A 22,128-nucleotide genomic window follows, 5' to 3' on the forward strand; every position below is an offset into this window, starting at 1 on the left:
ATTTCTAAGCTTATACTGTAATTTAAATTAAAAGCCAGTAATGGGTCAGAACCATAATACAGTGGATAGGGATTTGCCTTGCACACAGATGACCTGGGTTTGATCCCAGCATCCCCTATGATTCCCTACTTCTGCCAGGAGTGATTCCTGAGTCAAAGCCTGGAGTAATCCCTGAATACTGACATGTATGCAAAGCCCAATAATAATAATAATAATAATAATAACAACAACAATAATAATAAATAAATAAATTCAAGTAAATCTCGAGTGTATTCTTAGAGAATTCAATACTAGTCTTCTTTCATCCATTTTATAATTTTGTTTTTGTTTTTCCGCCTTGGTGGCCAGCTGCTTGTGTGGCTTCTTTCCGCCGGTGGACTTGCGAGCAGTTTGCTTGGTATGAGCCATTGCTTTGGGAACAAGACACTCCCATTTTACAATTTTTAAGGTATCTTCCTATACCAAGCAGATTTTATTTCACTCTATACAGTCTCTGAAGTATTTCTTGAAGACAATTTTAGAGGTCATGAGTACCTTTAACTTCTGTTTTACTGAAAAACTTTGATCATGCTTCAAATATAAATGGTAACCTAACTGGATAAAGTATTTTTTTATAGATATTTTCTATTCAATTTTTGAATATATGCTGTTGATTCTAGAGTTCTAGAGAGTATAATTTTTGTGATAGATATTCCCTTTTTTCCTAAACTAAGATTATGCATGATACTAGATGTGTATATGAAAGAAATAAGCCTAATTTACATATCTATTAGCAGTATCTATAGAAATACTTATACCAGGGGCCAGAGATATAGTACAGCGGTAGGGCATTTGTTTGCACGCAGCTGATCCAGGACAGATGGTGGTTCGAATTCCAGCATCCTGTATGGTCTCCCAAGTCTGCCAGGAGTGATTTCTGAGTGCAGAGCCAGGGGAAACCCCTGAACGTCACCAGGTGTGACCCATAAACCAAAAAAATAAGGGGGGCGGTAAAGAAAGAAATACATATACCCTATTTAATTTTTTTCTTGACAGGAGATATTGTGTGTTATTTTGTCTAAGGCAGTCATATCCTAGGCCAAAAGTGACACATTGCATCTCAGAAGAAAGCTTCATCATACTGTATTTTTATGACCTCACAGACATTTTAAAAGAAACAGGGATCAGTTAGTTTCATGGGAATGCATTCAGCTGTTAAAAGAAATGGGAAGTGGAACACGTGAAATAAATAAAAGAAACAGAAAGAAAAATAAGTTAACTTAACCCCTTGTTGTATTACATAGAATGCTTAGCTGAAGTTATATAACGATCATTTTTAAAGTTAACTTACAAAAATTAGCCAATCTTTAAAATAATCTTAAAGATAAGCCAGTGTGGGTTTTTTTGTTTTTGTTTTTGTTTTGTTTTGTTTTTTGTCTATCAGTAATATCTAAGAACAATATAGATGCTGAGTATAGTGGGCACTGACTTGGACAAGTCAGCCACTCTCTAATTCATGATTATTTTTATAATTCTAATGTAAATTATTCTTCTATGTCAAGTATTAAAAAATAAAATATATTTGCCTTATTCATTATCTTTTCCTTGTAATTATTGGAAAGAGAGTGCAATTAAAGTTTGCCTTTCTGAAATGAAGATATCTTTCCAGATTTATTAAATTTGAATTTTAAATTTCTAATCATTTTAAATTTGCACACATCACTGTTATTTGCTTTCTTCTTATGTTTGATATCAAGGAGGGTAAAGAAGCAGCATTATGGCCCTTTCACATCTCCTAACCATTTAACAAGTAGTTAGGTAGTAGAGAAACTGATCAATATTCCATGCTAGGTCATGAGAGGGCTTTGTTCCTCTTCAAGGAATCAATTTAAGTTTCTTATCCTTTCATAAAACCTAACACCTGTTATATTACTCCCAAGACTTTAAAGCTCTCTAAGAGGATTGATACTATTGCTTTTAAGTCACTATTTTCTCAAAATCTTATAAACATGCTTTAATGAAAAATTAGTTTAACAGTTTTTATGTAATCACTGTTAAATATCTTGAAAATAGCTAACAAAATGAGCCTGGAGTCCAAGGATCTGAGAGTTCAAATTATCTCCTTGTACTTAATTTAAAATTCAACCATAAATTGCATATTTTTCTCACTCTTCAAATATCTATTTTTAATCAAAATCACTGTACAGTATCGACCCTTCTTGGCTGTCCTATCTAGCTTGCTCTTGATTATAATGAGTAGCTAAGGTGTGTGATCTTAGGAGTCATTTTTTTTCAAATATGCTACATGAAAAGTATTTCTTTCCTTCTAAAAATCAATCGGAATAGAATGATCTGTCTCTCAGTCAGAAAAAATAAACATATTTAGAAAAGTATGCCATTAAGCATTTATAAAATTCCTTTAGTCAAAAGTATTGTGAATATCTATTATTTTAAACATATTCTTTAAATTCCCATATTAGTTCTTTGATAAAAATGAAGTTTATTAAAAATTGCTTCTAGAGGATTCTGACTAACTCTTATTATATAGTGATTTGTGAACTGATTTAACATGTAAAAGATGCATGAATCCAAGCTCAGTTCAGAAATGTGATGCCAATGTTAAAAGTAAAAATCATGTCAATGAAATGATAATATAAATATAAGAAAATATAATATCAATATAAGCAGAGAAACTGCTAATTTTTATCTCATCCCAAGCAGTGCAATATTTGGCCAACTGTACTAAATTACATAATTTTGTACAGTTTAGAGCCTGGTAGTGAGTCACTGGTAAGGGGAGTGCTGTATCTCAGGGTCAGGAAAGATCTCTCTGATTAGCTGACATTTGATAACAAGAAGTAGGCCTGCGGTACGCCCAATTCCATCAAGGTTAATGTCAAGGGGAAATGACTATCTTGACTAAAACGCACTTTACCTGTCAGAGAAAAAGCTAAAATGCTAAAGTGACAACAGTTCAGAAAAGAGTAAAATGATACAAGTGATATAAGAGAAAAAAAGTAGAAAATGCTGGTACATTTTAAGCACTTCAGAAGAATTCATTGTGCAGACAAAGGTAAGAAGGGCACTTGTCTGCAACATATAGTTCTCATGGTTTTCTCTTGGGTCAGCAATCAGGGTCATTCATGATGGGGAGTGTAGAACCATAATTAACACTGGGAATTGAACCTGGACTGGTGATGACCAAAACAAACACCTTACCTGCTATACTGTCTTTCAGGCTCACAAGCTAGAGACTTTTTAGTATAGAGTCATACAATTTTTCTTTTTTTTTTTGGTTTTTTTTTTTTTTTTTTGGTTTTGGTGCCACACCCGGCAATGCTCAGGGGTTACTCCTGGCTATCTGCTCAGAAATAGCTTCTGGCAGGCACGAGGGACCATATGGGACACCGGGATTCAAACCAACCACCTTTAGTCCTGGATCAGCTGCTTGCAAGGCAAACGCCGCTGTGCTATCTCTCCGGGCCCAGAGTCATACAATTTTTGTTTTAATCCCTGGATCCCTTTTTGATAATAAAATGAGATGGAACACTGGATGTAAAAGGAGGTCTTCTCTCCCTCACCGTAAATATCTCCCTAAAATATACAAATAATTAGGCATACTCATTGCTGCTTATTGTCTACATTTACAATTTATTTTCCTTTAATTTATGTATACCATATAAAATTAATTTACTAAGATGTATCATAAGTATCTCTATATTAATACACTTAAAGAAATGAAACTCACTTAAGTAAACTCATTATACAAATTGTTAATTTTATCTTGGAAGTAATATTTTCTCCAATCTTATGTTATCAGTAAATTAGCCAATTATTTCCTTGGTTCAATCTATAGCAACAGTAGAAAATTAACTTTTATAATATAGCCTACTTCTTTAATAACATTTTGTTTGACATATATATTATAAATTGCTCTTAAGTTCTTGATATTATCTCTCTGATATAAAACCACATAGAGTGTTTTAAGATCTACATTAGAAATTTTCTGGTTCTATCTGGGTTTGCATGATTAAAAATGTGAATTTCATCACATCTTACAGTATCACACAGTTTATGGAGAGCATGAATTATATTGAAGTATGACCCTCTCAGGGTAGCAGTCATTATATCTCATCATAGATCCAGCATGATCTGCCATATTTCTGACCATTCTCTGAGGGTGAACTAGGACATATACTCAAGATGCATGAAGAAGAACTAAAATCTCACTAAATGTTTACTGATGAATAACATATTATTCAAAAAGAAAAATGTTTTGTTTCTTTCTGCTAAATAAAATGTTCAAAATTTAAATTAAAAAATGGAGCCGGAGAGATAGCGTGAAGGTAGTGAGTTTGCCTTCCATGCAGAAGGATGGTGGTTTGAATCCCAGCATCCCATATGGTCCACGGAGCCTGCCAGGAGCTATTTCTGAGCGTAGAGCCAGGAGTAAACCCTGAGCGCTGCTGGGTATGACCCAAAACCAACCAACCAAACAAACAAAAACAAATGGAGCTGGAAAGATAGTGCAGTGGGCTGATTGCTTGTCCACAATATAGGTTCATAGAGCCTAAATGTTACCCTGAGCACCACCTGGAGTTATTCCTTAGTGCACATTCAGCAATTAGTCCTGGGAATGACCCTGTGTGGCTCCAAAACAAAACAAAACAAAACAAAAAATCCAAAACCCTATTCTGAATAAAATATTCATAAAATCCCAGTTAATTCAATGTATTCTTAATCATCTGATCTTAGAAAATTAGAGAAGGGATCCTTTAATTTCAAAACATAAAAATGATATAAAGTTCATATGCATATATAGCCTCTCACAACACAGTTACTTTTTATGTTATGAATTCACATATACTCTGCGAATTTAAAGGAAAGAATTCGGGAAATACATTATTACAGAAATAGACGTCTTAGCTTAAGCTGCTCTAACAAAATACCAGAAAGAAAGTAGTTCAACAACAGATATTTATTTCACCTAATTTTAGAAACCGAGGAATTCAACATCAAGATGCCATAATATTTGTTTCCAGCTGAAGACTCCCTTTCAGACTGATAGTTGGCCACCTCTCAATATATTCACAAGACCTATATTCTTGTGAGAAGAAAGCACTTCTGTTTCTTTCTATTTTTATAAGGCCTATCACATAAGTCCCATCATGAGGGCATATTCACATGAATTCATCTAAAACTACTTCCTTCCCAAAGGGTCTATGCCAGGGCATGCCTAAGCTTTTAGGGGGGCTCAGCCCACCAGATATATCCTCAGATTTTCCTGGTGGGTAGAACTAATTTAACCCTCATGGGGTTCCTCAAAAGGCCGCTGTGGACGCCTTTTTCCCCTGCGTGGATGGTTGAGGAATTTCCAAAGAGACGCCTGGCATTACATTTTCAGCCAGTATCTGACTATCTATCCTTTGTATATATCAGGTAAAAATATTGCCTCTTTTGGGCCCGGAGAGATGGCACAGGGGCGTTTGCCTTGCAAGCAGCCGATCCAGGACCAAAGGTGGTTGGTTCCAATCCTGGTGTCCCATATGGTCCCCCGTGCCTGCCAGGAGCTATTTCTGAGCAGACAGTTTCCAAGAATTTAACCCCTGAGCACTGCCGGGTGTGGCCCAAAAACAAACAAACAAAAAAAATGCCTCTTTCAAATAATTTGGCTCAGAAATTCCAGCACCAAAGTTTATTTTGAGAACCCCCTTTTCTGGATATAGTCAGCCCTAAAAGCAAAGACAATTTTTCTCTCCTTTTCAAATATGTCCTTTGCAGCTGCAGTTTCTGGTAATCAAGGGCGTAATCAGAATACAGATTTTGACTTTTGACCCTCCTTTAGAAAAAGGGAGGCTCATTCTTGGGAATTTGGTTCCTCCCTTCATTTAACCCTAAAACAATAGAGTCCAGACTAGAAAGATTAAGTTTATAGATATTTTCTACTTCCTCCTAATCCTGATCTTGTAACTTAGAATTTTTAGTCACACCCATAGTTTAGGTATTGTTATTATTATACTAGGCTTTGTGATTACGATTATTCTTTGCCTGTGGCTAATTTTACCCCTATAAATTTCCCTGCTTAAAAAATTAAACTTGTTGCACTCCTGCCAGAAACGTGTTGACCCCACATTCTCTGTGTGGTTTCATTTATTTCATAGTTTATATTTCTCCGTATGCCTGGTTCGAGCAACCCACTCTCCCTGAAGTGGATTCACCGAAATCACACTGGCACTGTAACACAGAAGCCGTTTGCAGCAGGTCTATAAATATTAGATGGTTAATACCTCAGCATCTGATATGGAAGGAAGGTAGGCACAAACTTTGTCTATAGCAGTAGAAATAGAGGTCCAAGGAAAAGACTTGAAATACATACAATGAGATATTAAACTTCAGGAGAACTTACATGCTTGACACATTTTTTGAGTATTTTACTTATTCAGGCCATTACCACACTTCTTTTTTGTTTTGAGGGCCACATTCATTGATGTTTAGAGTATAGTCCTGGTTCTGCATTCAAAAATTACTCCTGGTGAGTTCAGGGTACCATAGGGATGCTGGGGATAAAGTCCATTGACCATGATTGCAAAATAAGCACCCTACTTGCTGTACTATCTCTCCAGTCCTACCACACCTCTTCTGATAAGCATTATGACAACAAGGAAAAGTTAATTAGCTGGAACTGGATCAGGAACTAGAAAGTTAATAAGTTAGAAGTGTAGGGTCAATTTTAGAATTCACTAGAAGGGTAGGGCAAGATAGCTGGTTATAAACCTAAGCAGTGTTCTATAGAAAAGTTTTCAAAGTTTTACGTAACTGAAGAATTATCATAAATTTTATATATTTAGCATTATAGTTTGGTAGTATATTCTTTTCAATTACTAAGAAGTATTTAATCAATGAATAAATTCAAGTCATAGGTATCATAAGTGACACATTTTACAACTATCTTCTTAAAAGCTAACTATATTTTAATTTATGTATTATAGTTATATAAGTAGTATATTCCTAGTGATAATTTAGATGTTTGAATTTTGGGGTAGGAGAAATAGCTCAACAAGTTATACAGATGCTTTGTATGCTGGAAGCTTAGATTTTTATATAGAGTAATGCAAGGGTGTCTGAGCACTGAAGAAGTGAGCTCAAGCAAAGATCCAGTAGTAGCTTCTGAACATTACTGGAAGTATATGGCAAAAAAAAAAAAAAAAAAAAGAAAAAGAAAAACAAATAAATTAAAATATATACACACTATATAGTGCTTCTAAACTAATAAATAACATTTTATTAAGGTAATATATATGAATCTTGTTCCTAAAAATTATTTATTAGAATATTGTGATTGTGTGATTAAATGTCATAAAACCATGTTTCAGAATTTTAGAGATTTTTTTACACTTTATTTTAACTTTTAAAATGTATTTATTATTTAGGCCAGAGCTATGGCACAGCAGTAGGGTATTTGCCTTGCATGGGGCTGACCTGCAATGTACCGAAGTGCAATCCCCAGCATCCCTTATAGTCCCCCAAGCCTACCAGGAGCCATTTCTGAGCACAGAGCCAGGAATATCCCCTAGACACAGCCGGGTGTGGCCCCCAAACAAACCAAAACAAAAAAAATGTCTTATGATTATTGACAGTAAACAACATAAAAAAAGCAATTTTTTAAAATATATAGCATGGTCTCATGTTAAAGGGGATAAGAAGCAATAAAATAATCTATTATTATTATTATTGACAAAATAAGATACAATTAACTGCTATATTGATTAATATAAATAGATTGAAAAATATTTTTAATAATCAGTTTGAGCTAAAAATAATAAGAGTCACATAGAATTTCTAAAAAATAATTCAGTAGTTTTGCATTAGTGAATAAAGTATGCAAAAAAGTGTTAATACAGAGGATTTTGCTTGTTTTTAATATTGGGGCCACACCTGGCAGTACTAAGAATATAAACCTGACACTTAGCTCATGCTCCTGACAGCCTGTAAGTACGTATAATATGAGATGCCAGGGATTAAACTCATGATGGCTGCATGCAAGACAACTACCTGTTGTACCATCATTTCAGCCCCTCTTTATACAGTATAGTTTTAAACATTAACAACAAAACTACACAGGGAATTCTGAGACATTAGGTCTTTAAAAAGTCTTCAATTTTAAATGCTAATGACAATCCTAAACAGGAAATATTGTGACATTCTATGTTACCCATGGTCTAATTTTTGCTTGATATTACTGCACATAAAAATTTTTTGTTAGAAATAAATATAGTTATCTTAAGAATTTTAAAATATAAGCTGTCAATTATAGGAACCAAAACTTGTGCTAAGAATTTTATATATTGCTATTATTGGAATACGGTCATACATATCAATTCGGCCTTAATTTACTTATACAGTAAATTTATTTTTCATCTTAAATATTTATTTAAAATCATTATATAAATGTCCAAATAATGTTACTTCCACAATGTCCACTGATTAATAGATTCTACCTTTAATCAGAATGTTTTACTCTGAAAAATAACAGAAATCCTTAGAGGAGCTGCTATGAAGTCCATTGCCAAAAGATAAAAAATGAGCTAAAAACATGGTACATCAGAGACGAGAAGGCTTTGGCAATTAATGCGGTTTTGAGAAGCATGTCAAAACAATTCAATGTGGAAAGAGTAACCATTTTCAAGAAATACTTTAGAAATAATGTTCTTCTATAGGCAAAAAGAATAAAGTCTGATTCCTATACCATTGTATATAGAAGAATGAACTTTTATTTATGTCTCATAATAAACAAAATCTAACTCAAATGCATGATAGCTCAAAATAAAAGGTAAAATAATAAAATGCTTTAAGAAAAAATAGTCGGGGCCGGGCAGTGGCGCTAAAGGTAAGGTGCCTGCCTTGCCTGCGCTAGCCTTGGACGAACCACGGTTCGATCCCCCGGTGTCCCATATGGTCCCCCAAAGCCAGGAGCAACTTCTGAGCACATAGCCAGGAATAACCCCTGAGCATTACCGGGTGTGGACCAAAATCCAAAAAGAAAAACGAAAAAATAGTCCTAAGTATTTATAACCTTAAATTAGCAGTTGTTTCTTAAGCATAGTGCCAAATACTTAAGTCTCAGGACAAAATTAATATGTTGGAATTGATAAAAATGTAAAACTTTGTGTCTTCAACATATACTATTAAAATATAAAATTACAAAACTCAGAATAGAAAAATATCAAGTTCTAACATCCAGAATATATAACTAATTCTATGATAGTATATAAAAATATATCCAAGTCTAATTTAAGGAATTAATTAATATAAGAGGTTTTCAAATAAAGCTCTTCACAAAGGCAATATGAAAGTTTCTTAAAATAAATTTTAATAAAGTTAAATAAAAGTTAAAGTTAAATAAAAGTAAAGTTAAATAAAATGAAATGAAATTAAAATTCAATAAATACAATTTAATAAGGTTTCTTAAAATAAATTACTTAAAAATTTTGAAGGAAAATTAAAGATTAAATCACAATGGAATACTGTACTTTTGGTGGCCAAAGTGATAGTATAGCTGGTCAGGCATTTGCCTTGTATGTGCCAAACCCCAAGTTAATCCCTATATGATCCCCTGAGCCTGCCAGATTCCTAAGAGCAGAATTCAGAGTAAGCCCAGACCACTGCCAGGTGTGGCCCCCAAGCAAATGAAAAATAATATATTGTACTCACAATAGTACAGCTAAAATGAAAAAAAAAAAAAACCCACAGCAACAGGCACTAACAAAAATTGGTAAGATGTGAAATAACTAGTATAAATAACGTGAATTTCTGGTTTGTTTAGAAAATGTCGCAATCATTATAAAAATTACTCTGATGGCCATAGTTTTTGTTGTTTCGCTTTGGGGAGACACTCTGCAGTTCTCGGGATTTCTGACTCTGTGCTCACGGATCACTCGTGGTTGGACTTGGGAGATAGTTTGACACAACAGGGACTGAACTCAAGTCAGCAGCACACTAGGCAAGGACCCTATACACAGTATATCTTCAGCCTATTATCTCTTCAGCCTGATTGCTGTGTTTTTTTTTCTTTTAAACATTTAACATAGAAGTAGCAGCTAGGAGAAACAACCCAAATGTTCATCACTGATAAAGCAATAGGAATTAGGAGTTGCTTTCATCTACTGCCTGATTCAAGCTTGCTGTTAATAGCATTTTGGTAAAACAGGCATGCTAAAATAATAATGATAAGTCCTCCTTTGGATTTGTTAAAATTATTGTTATTTTTAATGAGTGAATTACCCTATATGACTTTATAATATGGGGAAGTCAAAACAGAGGTAACAAGACCCTCAATGGAAAGTCAGGAATCTATCTGAACCATCTACAAATTAATAATGTTGGTTTTTGCTGCATTATAGAATCCTCATTCCCATGTTTAAAAAATTGCAGAATGCAAAAAAAAAAAATTGCAGAATGCTTGCAGGGTAAAAAATGATTATTCTATGGTTGTTCTTGGACTTGACCCAAAGAGACTTTCTGAAAATTCTAGGTATTCTGGATTTCAAAAGTATCTTCAATTTTTATGATTTGCAAACAAATGTATATTTTGAAATAGACTTCTAAACTCTTTATTTTAGATTGAGCCATCCATTCACTATGAATTGATAGGGAGAAATTATTAGCTCTTTTTCTGTGCCTTGTAGTTAGAAAAAGGATCTTTAGTTTCAAAGAAGTTAAATGATTTTCCAAAGTAGTTGTTAAGTGCCCAAACTGTGAATCCAGTTTTTGCTTCTATTTATCTTATGTTCCAGTTATTTTACATAACAACACTTTTTAAAGATTGTGTGTGTTCACATACATGACACTCTCACTCATGCATACACCAAGCCTTTCTCATATGAATCACAAAAAGAAAAAAACTAGAAAAAGTGGGACAGGAAAATTCTTGTATCAATTTATAAACAAAGTAAAAATGATTGAATGAAAGTAGTAAGAACTTGAAATGAAGTACTATTTAGCTTTGCCTTTTATTTACTGCTGTCATTTTCTCATCTATGCAGATTTTGAATGAAAAATAAAAGTCAAATAACAGTATCTCCAAGAATGTGAACTTTCCCCCACAGCAGCAGCTTCCATAAAATTTCCATCAATCAGATCTGGCAAATCTGCTGGAACTCAACAATCGTATCATGATTATATTTGTCTTATAGCACTGTCAACATCTGGTGTGGTTCCTCTTATTCATTCACATGTCTGTTCCCTTAGAATATTAATTTCTAGTAGTCAGGGGAATTAATTTTTAGTTGTAAAGCTCATCATATACATGTCACAGTGATTATTCTATAAATAAATTTTAATTCAAGTTAAATATTTCTGAATCTTACATGAAGCAGTTGGTCATGCACTTATATATGATTCACTTGTACCCTTTACACTTTCAGTCATAAAGTTAAATTTTATAAAAATAAAATAAAATAAATAAAATGATAACAATTCTTAGTTATCCTGCCTTCCTTTCCAATGGGAACTTATTGAATCAAAACTTCACAAAAAATTTGGGGATAAAAAGTAAAAATTACAAAGGAAAGTGAAAGAACACATACTATAATGAATTATATAGTTTTCTCAAACCAACAAATTCTAATAAGGAAGCATCATCATTGATGGTTGTTCTTTATCAAATCAACATATAACTTAACCTGGAGTTTTAACATGGATGTTAAGAGGAAAATGAATAACTGGGTGCAATAATATCAGTTTTAATCCAGCAGGCACATTTCTCGTGGAATTCTTATGCTATTGTTTCTAAGTCAGTATCACTTTGTGTGCTCTATAATCCAATTTCTCTCCAAATGGGTTTCAGTTCATTTTTGTGCGCTATTGATGTTAAGCCTGAATGAATACAAACACTTGCACCATCAAAAACAAACAGCATCTTACCACCCAGAATGCCCTGGCAGAAGTCCACAAAAACAAGAATTAACTTCTAAGAATGGCAGTGCAAAGACTGAATTAATGTGTGGTCTTTCTGAAAAAATGGCTTATAAACTTTACTGAAATAGTAATTTGGTACCTTGGTATCCTCATTTCTCTGCTTGTTATTGGTCAACTGTTATCATAAAACTCAATTCTGACCATTTAATAAAAACATTTAATTTGAAACTCAATTTTTTTAAAACTCTAATTTCTAAACACTATTATTTAAATGTTTTGTTGATGATTGTGAAAATTTTATTATTGATCTTCACTATGTACTAGATATGATTTGAAAAATCTATTAGTCAATGTATAAAATGTGTTTTGCCTATTCTATTTAATACAAGTTTTACTGGTAGACTCTTCTAAAAGAAATGCACATTATATTAACTATGTAATACTTTAAATATATAATATATTAAATATAATATAAATAAATATTTATTATTTTAATATAAATATATATGGTAATATATTAGAATCACCTTTGTATTGATTGCAATCTGTGGTTATAAGACGGCTATGTCAGACATAGAAAGTTACTTAGTGTTTAAAATAATGACTTATTACTTGAGTGAAAAATGTTGCTGCAATCTGGGTTAGATTCTAAATATTATGAGATATCAGAGAATTATTAGTCTTATGATTTTCTAGTTGTCAAATGTTGTTATCTTTTTGTTTAAAGAATGCAAATGATAGCAATGCCTACCTCAGAGTAAGGCAAACAGAAGTCCTGGAAGACTACTCTAGGATATTTTTCAAGATTAAATTCCTTTCCTTTCATTTGTACTTCCTAACCATGTAAAAAAAAAAAAAAACTCTTTCCAAAATTTAGTATATAAATGTCTTGTAACTCCTAAATAATACATCTTTAATATTATCAGCTTTTTAGACATGCTCACACTTCAAACTTTATGTTGACCGAGTTCCTTTCTTTCTTTTTCTTTTTCTCTTTCTTTCTTTCTTTCTTTCTTTCTTTCTTTCTTTCTTTCTTTCTTTCTTTCTTTCTTTCTTTCTTTCTTTCTTTCTTTCTTTCTTTCTTTCTTTCTTTCTTTCTTTCTCTCCTTCTTCCTTCCTTCCTTTCTTTCTTTCTTTTCTTTCTTTCTTCTTTTTTTCTTTCTTTCTTTCTTTCTTTCTTTCTTTCTTTCTTTCTTTCTTTCTTTCTTTCTTTCTTTCTTTCTTTCTTTCTTTCTTTCTTTCTTTCTTTCTTTCTTTCTTCTCTTTCTTTCTTTCTCTTTCTTTCTCTCTCTTTCTCTCTCTTTCTTTCTTTCTTTCTTTCTTTCTTTCTTTCTTTCTTTCTTTCTTTCTTTCTTTTTCTTTCTTTCTCTCTCTCTTGCTCTCTCCTTCCCTCCCTCTTTCCTCCCTCCCTCCCTCCCTCCCTCCTTCCTTCCTTCCTTCCTTCCTTCCTTCCTTCCTTCCTTCCTTCCTTCCTTCCTTCCTTCCTTCCTTCCTTCCTTCCTTCCTTCCTTCCTTCCTTCCTTCCTTTTTGTTTTGTTTTGTTTTGTTTTGTTTTTGTCTCACACCGGCAAAGCTAAGGCGTTACTCCTGGTTCAGAAATCGCTCCTGACAGGCCTGGAGGACCATATGGGATGCCAGTATTCGAGTCATTGTCCTTCTGCATGCAAAGCAAACACCCTACCTCCATGCTATCTCTCCGGCCCCAAGATCCTCTTTTCTTGATGTGTTAAAAGTAGAAGTCCATTATTTCACTAATTATATTTGACCCACCCATTTTATGGAAGACAACATTTCTTAACTGTGAAATTCTAAGAAACAACAAACAAGAAAAATAAAATGGTCCCCAACTACCTTCCCTGTTTGCAGTTTATAAGAATCTAGAGTAGTTATAGGATCAGAATTTTATGTCTAGTCATTCAAAAATTTAAGATAGAAAGAGATTCCTGAATGGTAGGAAAAAGGCTCTTTTCTTAATAACCTGAGTACTTTCATTTAGGCCTCTTAAAATGATGAAAATGGGGTATGATTCTTAAATACAGGGAATAGGCATTTTTAATCAACGCTGGTTTCATTCCTGGTACCTCATATTGTTCCTTGAGCATTACCAGAAGTGATCCCTGAGCACAGAGCAAGTTTACTTCTGAGCATCTCTGTTTAAATCTCTGTATAATGACCCTAAAATGAAAACAAACAGAATAATGATTAAGTATGCTAACTACTTGTGATTAAATATTCTCTTTTTGTTGTTGTTGTTGTTTTGTTTTATGTTTTTGTTTTTGGGCCACACCCGGCAGTGCTCAGGGATAGCTTCTGTCTCTGAGTTCAGAGATCACTCCTGGCAGGCTAAGGGATTATATGGGATGCCAGGGATTGAACCCAGGGATTGAACTCAGGGTTGGCCACATGCAAGGAAAACACCCCCTACCACTGTGCTATCACTCTGACCCATGATTAAATATTCTTATTTCCTAAACATAGGGGTTTATTTTAAATATTCCAGGCTACTACCTACTTTATATTATTTTGAGAATTGTGGTTTCAGAAATCAATGAAAATATGAATATTGCATGATTATTTGAGTACAAATCCTTGATCTTAAGAGTCAGACATTTCTTGACTTTTCAGCATCTCTAAAACTGCCAGGTTAGTATTTTTGATAAAAAAAATAAGGAAAATATTCATATGCCTCACAGTTCTTAAAAGATAAATTATGACTGCCTTCTTACTAAACTCCAACTACAATGGCTGCTCCAAAAACAATAGCCTAGAACTTTTTTCCTACTCATTTCTCTGAGTGACTGTATCTCTATTTTGCTTTAGAAATTCTATCATTGTCATACATTTTATCAAGCAATGATTAACTTCCATCATTTAAAAGTTTTATTTGTTTTAGGCATCCACTCAGGCCATCAGACAAATGTTTGATAGAAACAAATCTAAATGTTACTACTGAGAAGGGAAAAGATAGTATAGCAGGTAGAACACTTGTCTTGCTTGCAGTTTGCCTAGGTTCCATTCCCTCCATTTTTAATGATAGCCAGCACTGCCATGAGAGATTCCTGAGCAATTCCTGAAGTAAGTATTTAATATTGTAGGGTATAGCTCTCCTAAAAAAAGAATTTAAAATTTAACAGCTGGTTTACTTCAACTATAAAGTACTGAAAATAGCAATATTATTATTTTTTTTAATTTTTTTTTTGGTTTTTGGGCCACACCCATTTGACGCTCAGGGGTTACTCCTGGCTATGTGCTCAGAAATCACCCCTGGCTTGGGGGGACCATATGGGACGCCGGGGGATCAAACCGCGGTCCTTCCTTGGCTAGCACTTGCAAGGCAGCAATATTATTTTTAAAAAAGTTATCCTACTAAACAAAAAATGCAACCATACACAATACAACTGGCAAATATACAAGATATATAATGTATTATCAAAAATCAATTGAAAACATTTTTTAAAAAATAATAAGGCAGGGTAAAAGTGAGAAAACATATGCAGAGAACCAACTGATACATAAAATCTGCTCAATATCATTTATTATCAGGAGATACACATACAACACCACTAAGATCCCATCAGTGAGATATTGCCTCACACCTTTGAGAATGAGCTGTATTTCAACCAAAGACCTGATAAGGCTGGGAAATAAAAGGAACCCTAATTAACTTGGCTGAAATGAAAGTTGGTTTGGCCTCTATGAAAACAAAATATTTAAAATAGGACTACCATTTGGCCTACCAATTTCAATCCTAGGTATTCATTCAAAATACAGAAAAACACTAATTTGAAAAGACAAATATGCACACTATCCTCATCACAGCACTATTTATACTATATATAATTACCAAGACCTGGAAACAACCTAAGGACCCAACAACAGATGAATGGATAAAATTGTGGTATGCATGCATGATGAAATACTACTCTGATACAAGAAATGATAAGATCTTTCCACTTGCAACAGCAGGGATGGATGGAGTTGAAAGGGGTTCAAGCTAAGTCAACAGGAGAAATACAAATAACGAATTATTTTATTCATATGTGGGCTACAAAGAAACAAAGCAAGTTAAAAATTTTATTCATATGTAAGATATAAAGAAACAAAAGCAAATAAAACAAGCACTTGTATAGGGGGACAGGATAGGCTGAAAGCATGGAGTAATTTCAAGGGACTGTTTAAGCGGGATATAGGTAGATATACAATTACAATGATTAAGAAGAAATAAAAAATGGAGACTAGTTATATATAACCATCTTGATTTTATAGTGATTGACTACCGATACCTAACTTAGTAGATGCCAATAAAATATATAAATGTACCTTGATTTATTATAGAGCTTTCCTCTTTTTTCCAGGAATATTTACAAGTGATCATTTATTGCCTTAAGTCAATGGTTAGGGACATTTCACCAGAAAGATGAGCAAGTAACTTAAATCTCATCAACCAGCTATGATTTCTAACTTAGGGAGTCTTTTGTCATTTTTTGAAATGCAATGTGTATTTATGACTTAATTCAGACACAGAAACAAAAGTTAATATATGTAAAACCATGGGAAATATGAGCTAAACCTACCAATCAATCTGTGTTTTTTTAAATAAATCCTTCCAAAGTTCATTTTCATCTCTTTCTATTTTTCTAAACACACGATAATTGATTTAAAATTTATAAGAGCTAAAATAAAAGAGGCTGGGGCCCATGAGGTGGCACTACAGGTAAGGTGTCTGCCTTGCAAGCACTTGCCAAGGAAAAACCACGGTTCTATCCCCCGGCATCCCATATGGTCCCCCCAAGCCAGGGGCGATTTCTGAGCGCTTAGCCAGGAGTAACTTCTGAGCATCAAACGTGTGTGGCCCAAAAAACTTAAATAAATAAATAAATAAGTAAAATAAAAAATAAAAAAGGCAAAATAAAAAACTGTCAATTTTTATTTTCCTACACTTTTTTCTCATAATTGATCAAATATATTTTACTGGGCTTGATTTCTATTGGTCTGATTCTAATAGGCAACACTCAAAATTTAGGTTAGAACATTGATGATTAAGTATGGTGTGGTAATGTATATTTTTAAGAGATTTGATATAGTATTACTAAACTATATAGTCTCATGAACCACTGTTCACCTCTATCAAAAGAACATAAACAAAGACGCTGCCATTTACCACCAGCAGTATGATTTTGAAAAAATTATTTAACCAATTCATTCCCCAATTCAATCATTTCTTATTTATAAAATGAAGAGAGTAAGATAAATCAGCTCACAAAAATGTTTGAGAATTAATGTGTAGGTATTTATTGTGTTTAAGTAATGTTTGGTAACTAAAGGAAATAAGATCCAAGTAATCAATTATTATTTGACTTCATCTCTGCTGTATTTAAAGAAGGTTTCAACTTGGATGCAGTTTGTTATCTTTATTTTAATTCTAGCAGTGGGACTGATACTGTTGGGACTTGAATTCTGAACAAGGAGGGATGCCATTTTGTAAAGGCCACATGGCAGGCTTCTTCTTAGGTTCTGAGCAGGAAGAGACGCCATTTTGTGAGAACCACATGGTGTAAGCCACAATTTAGGTCTTCACCAGCCTATAGCCACAGACCCCGCCCCAAGCTACCTGGCCGTACCAAGGAGCCTATCAGGGAAGGACGAGGGAGCACTAGGCAGGTATCCCCAATAACCAATCATTAAAAAGATCATCAGACAGCTGGAACCTCTCTATATCCTTTCCTTATATAATTTTCCTCACTAGGGTGAGGCTCATGTCTTTCTGGGATGGCCCTGACTGACCAGGCTAGGAGCCTTATTGGAAGACAGATTAAAGATTAAACTTGATTACAATAGTTGTGTGGTCTCATCCTTTTATTCCGAACTGTAACAATACTGAGTAGAAAATAATTAAGGGTACTTTATGTGTTATTTTCCTATTAAATCCTCAATAATTAAGAAAAACATACAATTTTTTTAGGCTTTACCCTTTTGGAAAACACCTCCTATTCTACTCTTCTACACAAACACCTCTCCAAAGAAATGTAACTGTACCATATATTATAAATATTTGTTATATTTCTCATAGATACCAGAACACTCAGAATGACGAAATGGCACAAAATGAATATATTCTTTAAAGCACTAATTAAATGTCAGTCCATCCAAATATTTTTTAATGCAATGTTTCCATTGATATTTTCACTATGGAATGGCATTTCCCTGAATGGTCTCAAACAAAATAATCCAATTTTACAAGGACTTTTCTTTTTAATTTTCTAAACCCATGATAATTGAAAATAAAAATTCCTGAATGCTAAAATAAGAGTCAAAATTAAAAATAAAATCGGATTTAATTTTTCTATACTTTCCCCAACTAATTCCAAGCAACTAATCCCCTCTCAAACAAGACAATATTATTGCTACACACACACACACACACACACACACACACACACACACACACACACACACACACACACACACAAACACACACACACACTAAAAACTGGTGAGTCTGTGCATTGTTCTTGCTAATCTGCACCATTTACATAAGGGTTAGAAGGCTTGTTATTATCATTTAAACAGATTTAAAAGCCTCTTTGCAAATGAGATTTAGTACTTACAAAAGACTGTATTCTAGCTCTTTAGTGAATTTCTACTAGCCTGCACTGGAGCTGATTTGGCAGTAATTTAAGCTACTTCTTTGGCCTCATACAGTATATGCAAAGATTGCTTCCAGCTGCCAAAATTGAAAAGCTTCAAGCTTATTAATCTTTTCCAGGAGGTGAATAGTATCAGAAACAGGTTAAGAAGTCAGCAATATTAGATTTTAAACTGTACCTGGGCAAACTCATCCTTTATGCAGGTGCACTGAAAGTGACTTTGAACTTTTAGAACCCCAGAATCTTTTTTTTTTTTTTTTTTTGAAAAAGAACAGAAATGCAGGCCACAAATGAAATTCAGAGACAGAAAGAATTAAAATAACCTCAAACTGTGAAATGAAGACAATCTAAATACTCTGATTCATTGTTGGCTTAAGTGACCTTGAACACAAGAATAAATTGCTGGACTAACTTTCGTGCCAATAAAGCACAAAGATAACTAGAGAAAAAGATTTTCTTAAGAAGAAGCAGACCCTTTGCATTGAAATCTTAGATTTTGAAAATCAAGATCATGTTTAAACAAACTTAAGCAATGATTTGTTTTACCTGGCACACCTTGAACAGATGTTCAGTGTGACCTTGGCCTGAGGTTCAGCAGGGTGGGTGGCACGACCTTGGTTAAATTTGCTCCCAGAAGGTACCAGGGTAGTTACTCCCTCCATTCTTAAATCATCAAGATCTTCTGTAACAACACAAACAATTGGAGAGAGAAACAAAATTAACCCCCAATAGATTTAAGGACAAAAGGTCATGCTTTCAGGTATCTGCCAGGAGTTTATTTATATAAACAAATTGAATTCCTCTCTTCAAAGCCCTTGCCTCAAAAGTCAGTTATCACTCAATAAGTGTCTGGATGTGGTTAGAGGTGTCTTATGAGAAGATTCACAGGAACAAAATGGTGAGAGAATGGATCTCTTTGAATAATGGACAGCACCGATTTCTATAGATCTAGTATTTACCACTTCTATCACTATTGGGAGGCTGTACCAAAATTCTTGGCAACAATTGCTACAAACCAACATTGCTCGATCAATGTCTCCCAGCTTTCTATTTTTTTGCCTTTGTTTACAACTCAGAAACAACTAGCCAAGAAATATAAGTAAGTTTTCAAATTATTTACATTTTTTTGGATTTTGGGCCACACCCAGTGACGCTTAGGGGTTACCCCTGGCTATGCACTCAGAAATCGCTCCTGGTTTGGGGGACCATATGGAACCCTTGAGATCGAACCATCATTTGTCCTTGGTTAGCACGTGCAAGGCAAATGCTTTACCACTTGCGCTACCGCTCTGGCCCCTATTTACAATTTTTTATTTATAAGTAGCCTGTTCTCAACTTTGCCATCACAAACTTTCAATGAGATCATACTTAAAGCCTTCTCTCTTTATCCCTCTTACTTTTCCTTCTTATTTTTACTTGTGCAGGACAATATTATATGATGTATATGTATTGACATTATAATAACCCTTATTATGGAGGATGGAGGAAATCATTATAATTAAAGTGATATACTATAAAATAAAGTTTCTACTTGCTTAACCAGACATTGGTTGAATAGAAGCTTGAGAGGCATGTAAAATCCTTACTATGCCAAGGGACAAAACCCAAATGTAAATGTTCAAATGTCCCTGACAATCCAACTTTAAAAAAGATATAAGGGGCCAGAGTAGTAGCGCAAGCAGCAGGGCATTTGCCTTGTATGTGCTAACCTAGGACAGACTGCGGTTCTATCCCCTGACATCCTATATGGTCCCCCAAGCCAGGAGCAATTTCTGAGCACATAGCCAGGAGTAAACCCTGAGCATCACTGGGTGTGGCTCAAAAAAACAAAAATCAATAAATAAAAACAATATAAATACAAGGACTAAGTTAAGCCAATTCAAGATTAATTAGACCAATTTTGGGGGCTCTATGGGTGTGGATCTGTAAAACTTTCTCTTGATTTTGGCAATGATCATAGATCCTTGAAATTATTTAACACATCTTTAGCTGCTGAAGTCTCAAGAGAAAATTTTGGATCCACATGCTCTGAATTTCCTACTTGTCTCCCAAACTTTGTGTTATTGATTCTTATATTTTCCTTTTATTGCCAGTTTAATTGTTTACTAGTAATATGGTAATGAGTATTTCCTTCAGTAAATTAGACTGCAAATTTTCTTTATTGGTTGAGACATCAGTGAAACCTCTTTATCAGAATATAAGTTAGCAAGTTGAGATCTGACCCTCAAGTTACATGTATCTGGATTGCCATGACCTAAGTGTTTATTGAAGTGCCTTTATTTCTTTCATGGGCTCTCAATCAAGTCTTAAAGATTCTAAGGACTTTTTTTTAAGAATTGAGTCCTTATCAAAAACACATGCATGATTTTGTGGGTTTTTTTTTTCAGATAAAAGACTATAATATCTTTATTAAAAATCAATTTACTTAGCCTCAACTTTAGCAAAAGGACACAAAATTTCAAAAGATAAATTATAATTTTGATCAAAAGTCATTCAATTTACAAGTAAAAAAAGGAACTCATCTTTCTTAGTAAGGTTGTAAACTACAATTCTAAATACCTTGGCAAAACATATAAGAAAATTTCTTTTTTTTGGGGGGGGCACACCTGGTGATGCTCAGGAGTTACTCTTGGCTATCTTTTCAGAAATCACTCCTGGCTTGCGGGGACCATATGGAACTCCGGAGATCGAACCAAGGTCCCTCCTGGGTCAGCCGCGTGCAAGGCAAACACCCTACTGCTGTGCCATTGCTCCAGCCCCAAAACACATAAGAGAATTTCTAGCTTTAATTGGATATTTAACTAGATAGTGTGAACTATTCTTAGGAATATAGTTATTTATAGATTCAGTAATCAGTAGACATTCTATCATTTGAAGAGGGCCTGTCAGTAAATTCCTCTTTAGGGATATTTGCCAAAATCCTTTTGTATAAAATTCGTATATTACATAAATAATCTGATCAAACATGTAGGATTTAGTTGACCTAGGTAGGAAAATTTCCCTTCATTTAAGACAATCACAGTACTTTTTGTTTTTATGTTTTTATTTTTGAGCTACACCTGGTGATGCTCAGGGATTACTCCTGGCTATGTGCTCAGAAATAGGTCCTGGCTTGGGGGATTATATGGGATGCTGGGGGATCAAACGAAGGTCCATCCTAGGTTAGCACATGCAATGCAGATGCCCTACTGCTGGCGCCACAGCTCTGGTCCCGACAATCACAGTACTTTTAAGGAAAATTTGGTCTCTAGAAAAAATATATGAAACAAGAGGAATGCTTTTTGACCATAGAATCTCATGTAAAATAACAATGATTTGGAAAGATTTTGTAACAGTCACCAGAGGATAATTCAAACAAATAACATATTGACAAATGACACATTGCTCAATTTGATTCCTTGAAATCCAGTAATCAAAGGAATGCTATTGTCCAATTTGGAAGGTATATAAATGTTTTTCGTACCATTAGACACACACACCCCAAAAAAAGATGGGGAAAATGTCTGTGCATCTTATGGAGCTAATGCCACTTAGAGCTGAAATCTGAGTGCAGTGAAGGAGAGCAAATATTCACCCTTGACATCTG

At 34.1% G+C, this 22,128-nt stretch overlaps 1 protein-coding gene across 1 annotated transcript in view; it reads right to left on the reverse strand.

Annotated features, from left to right (window-relative positions):
• Positions 1-22,128, reverse strand: part of C10H8orf34 (chromosome 10 C8orf34 homolog) — a 340,888-nt gene that overhangs the window by 128,811 nt on the left and 189,949 nt on the right. Inside the window, 1 exon segment of the mRNA XM_049781860.1 lies at positions 19,089-19,224. Within this exon segment, the coding sequence (XP_049637817.1) occupies positions 19,089-19,224 (136 nt within the window).

Source organism: Suncus etruscus, chromosome 10 (genome assembly GCF_024139225.1).
Source record: "Suncus etruscus isolate mSunEtr1 chromosome 10, mSunEtr1.pri.cur, whole genome shotgun sequence".
NCBI lineage: Eukaryota > Metazoa > Chordata > Mammalia > Eulipotyphla > Soricidae > Suncus > Suncus etruscus.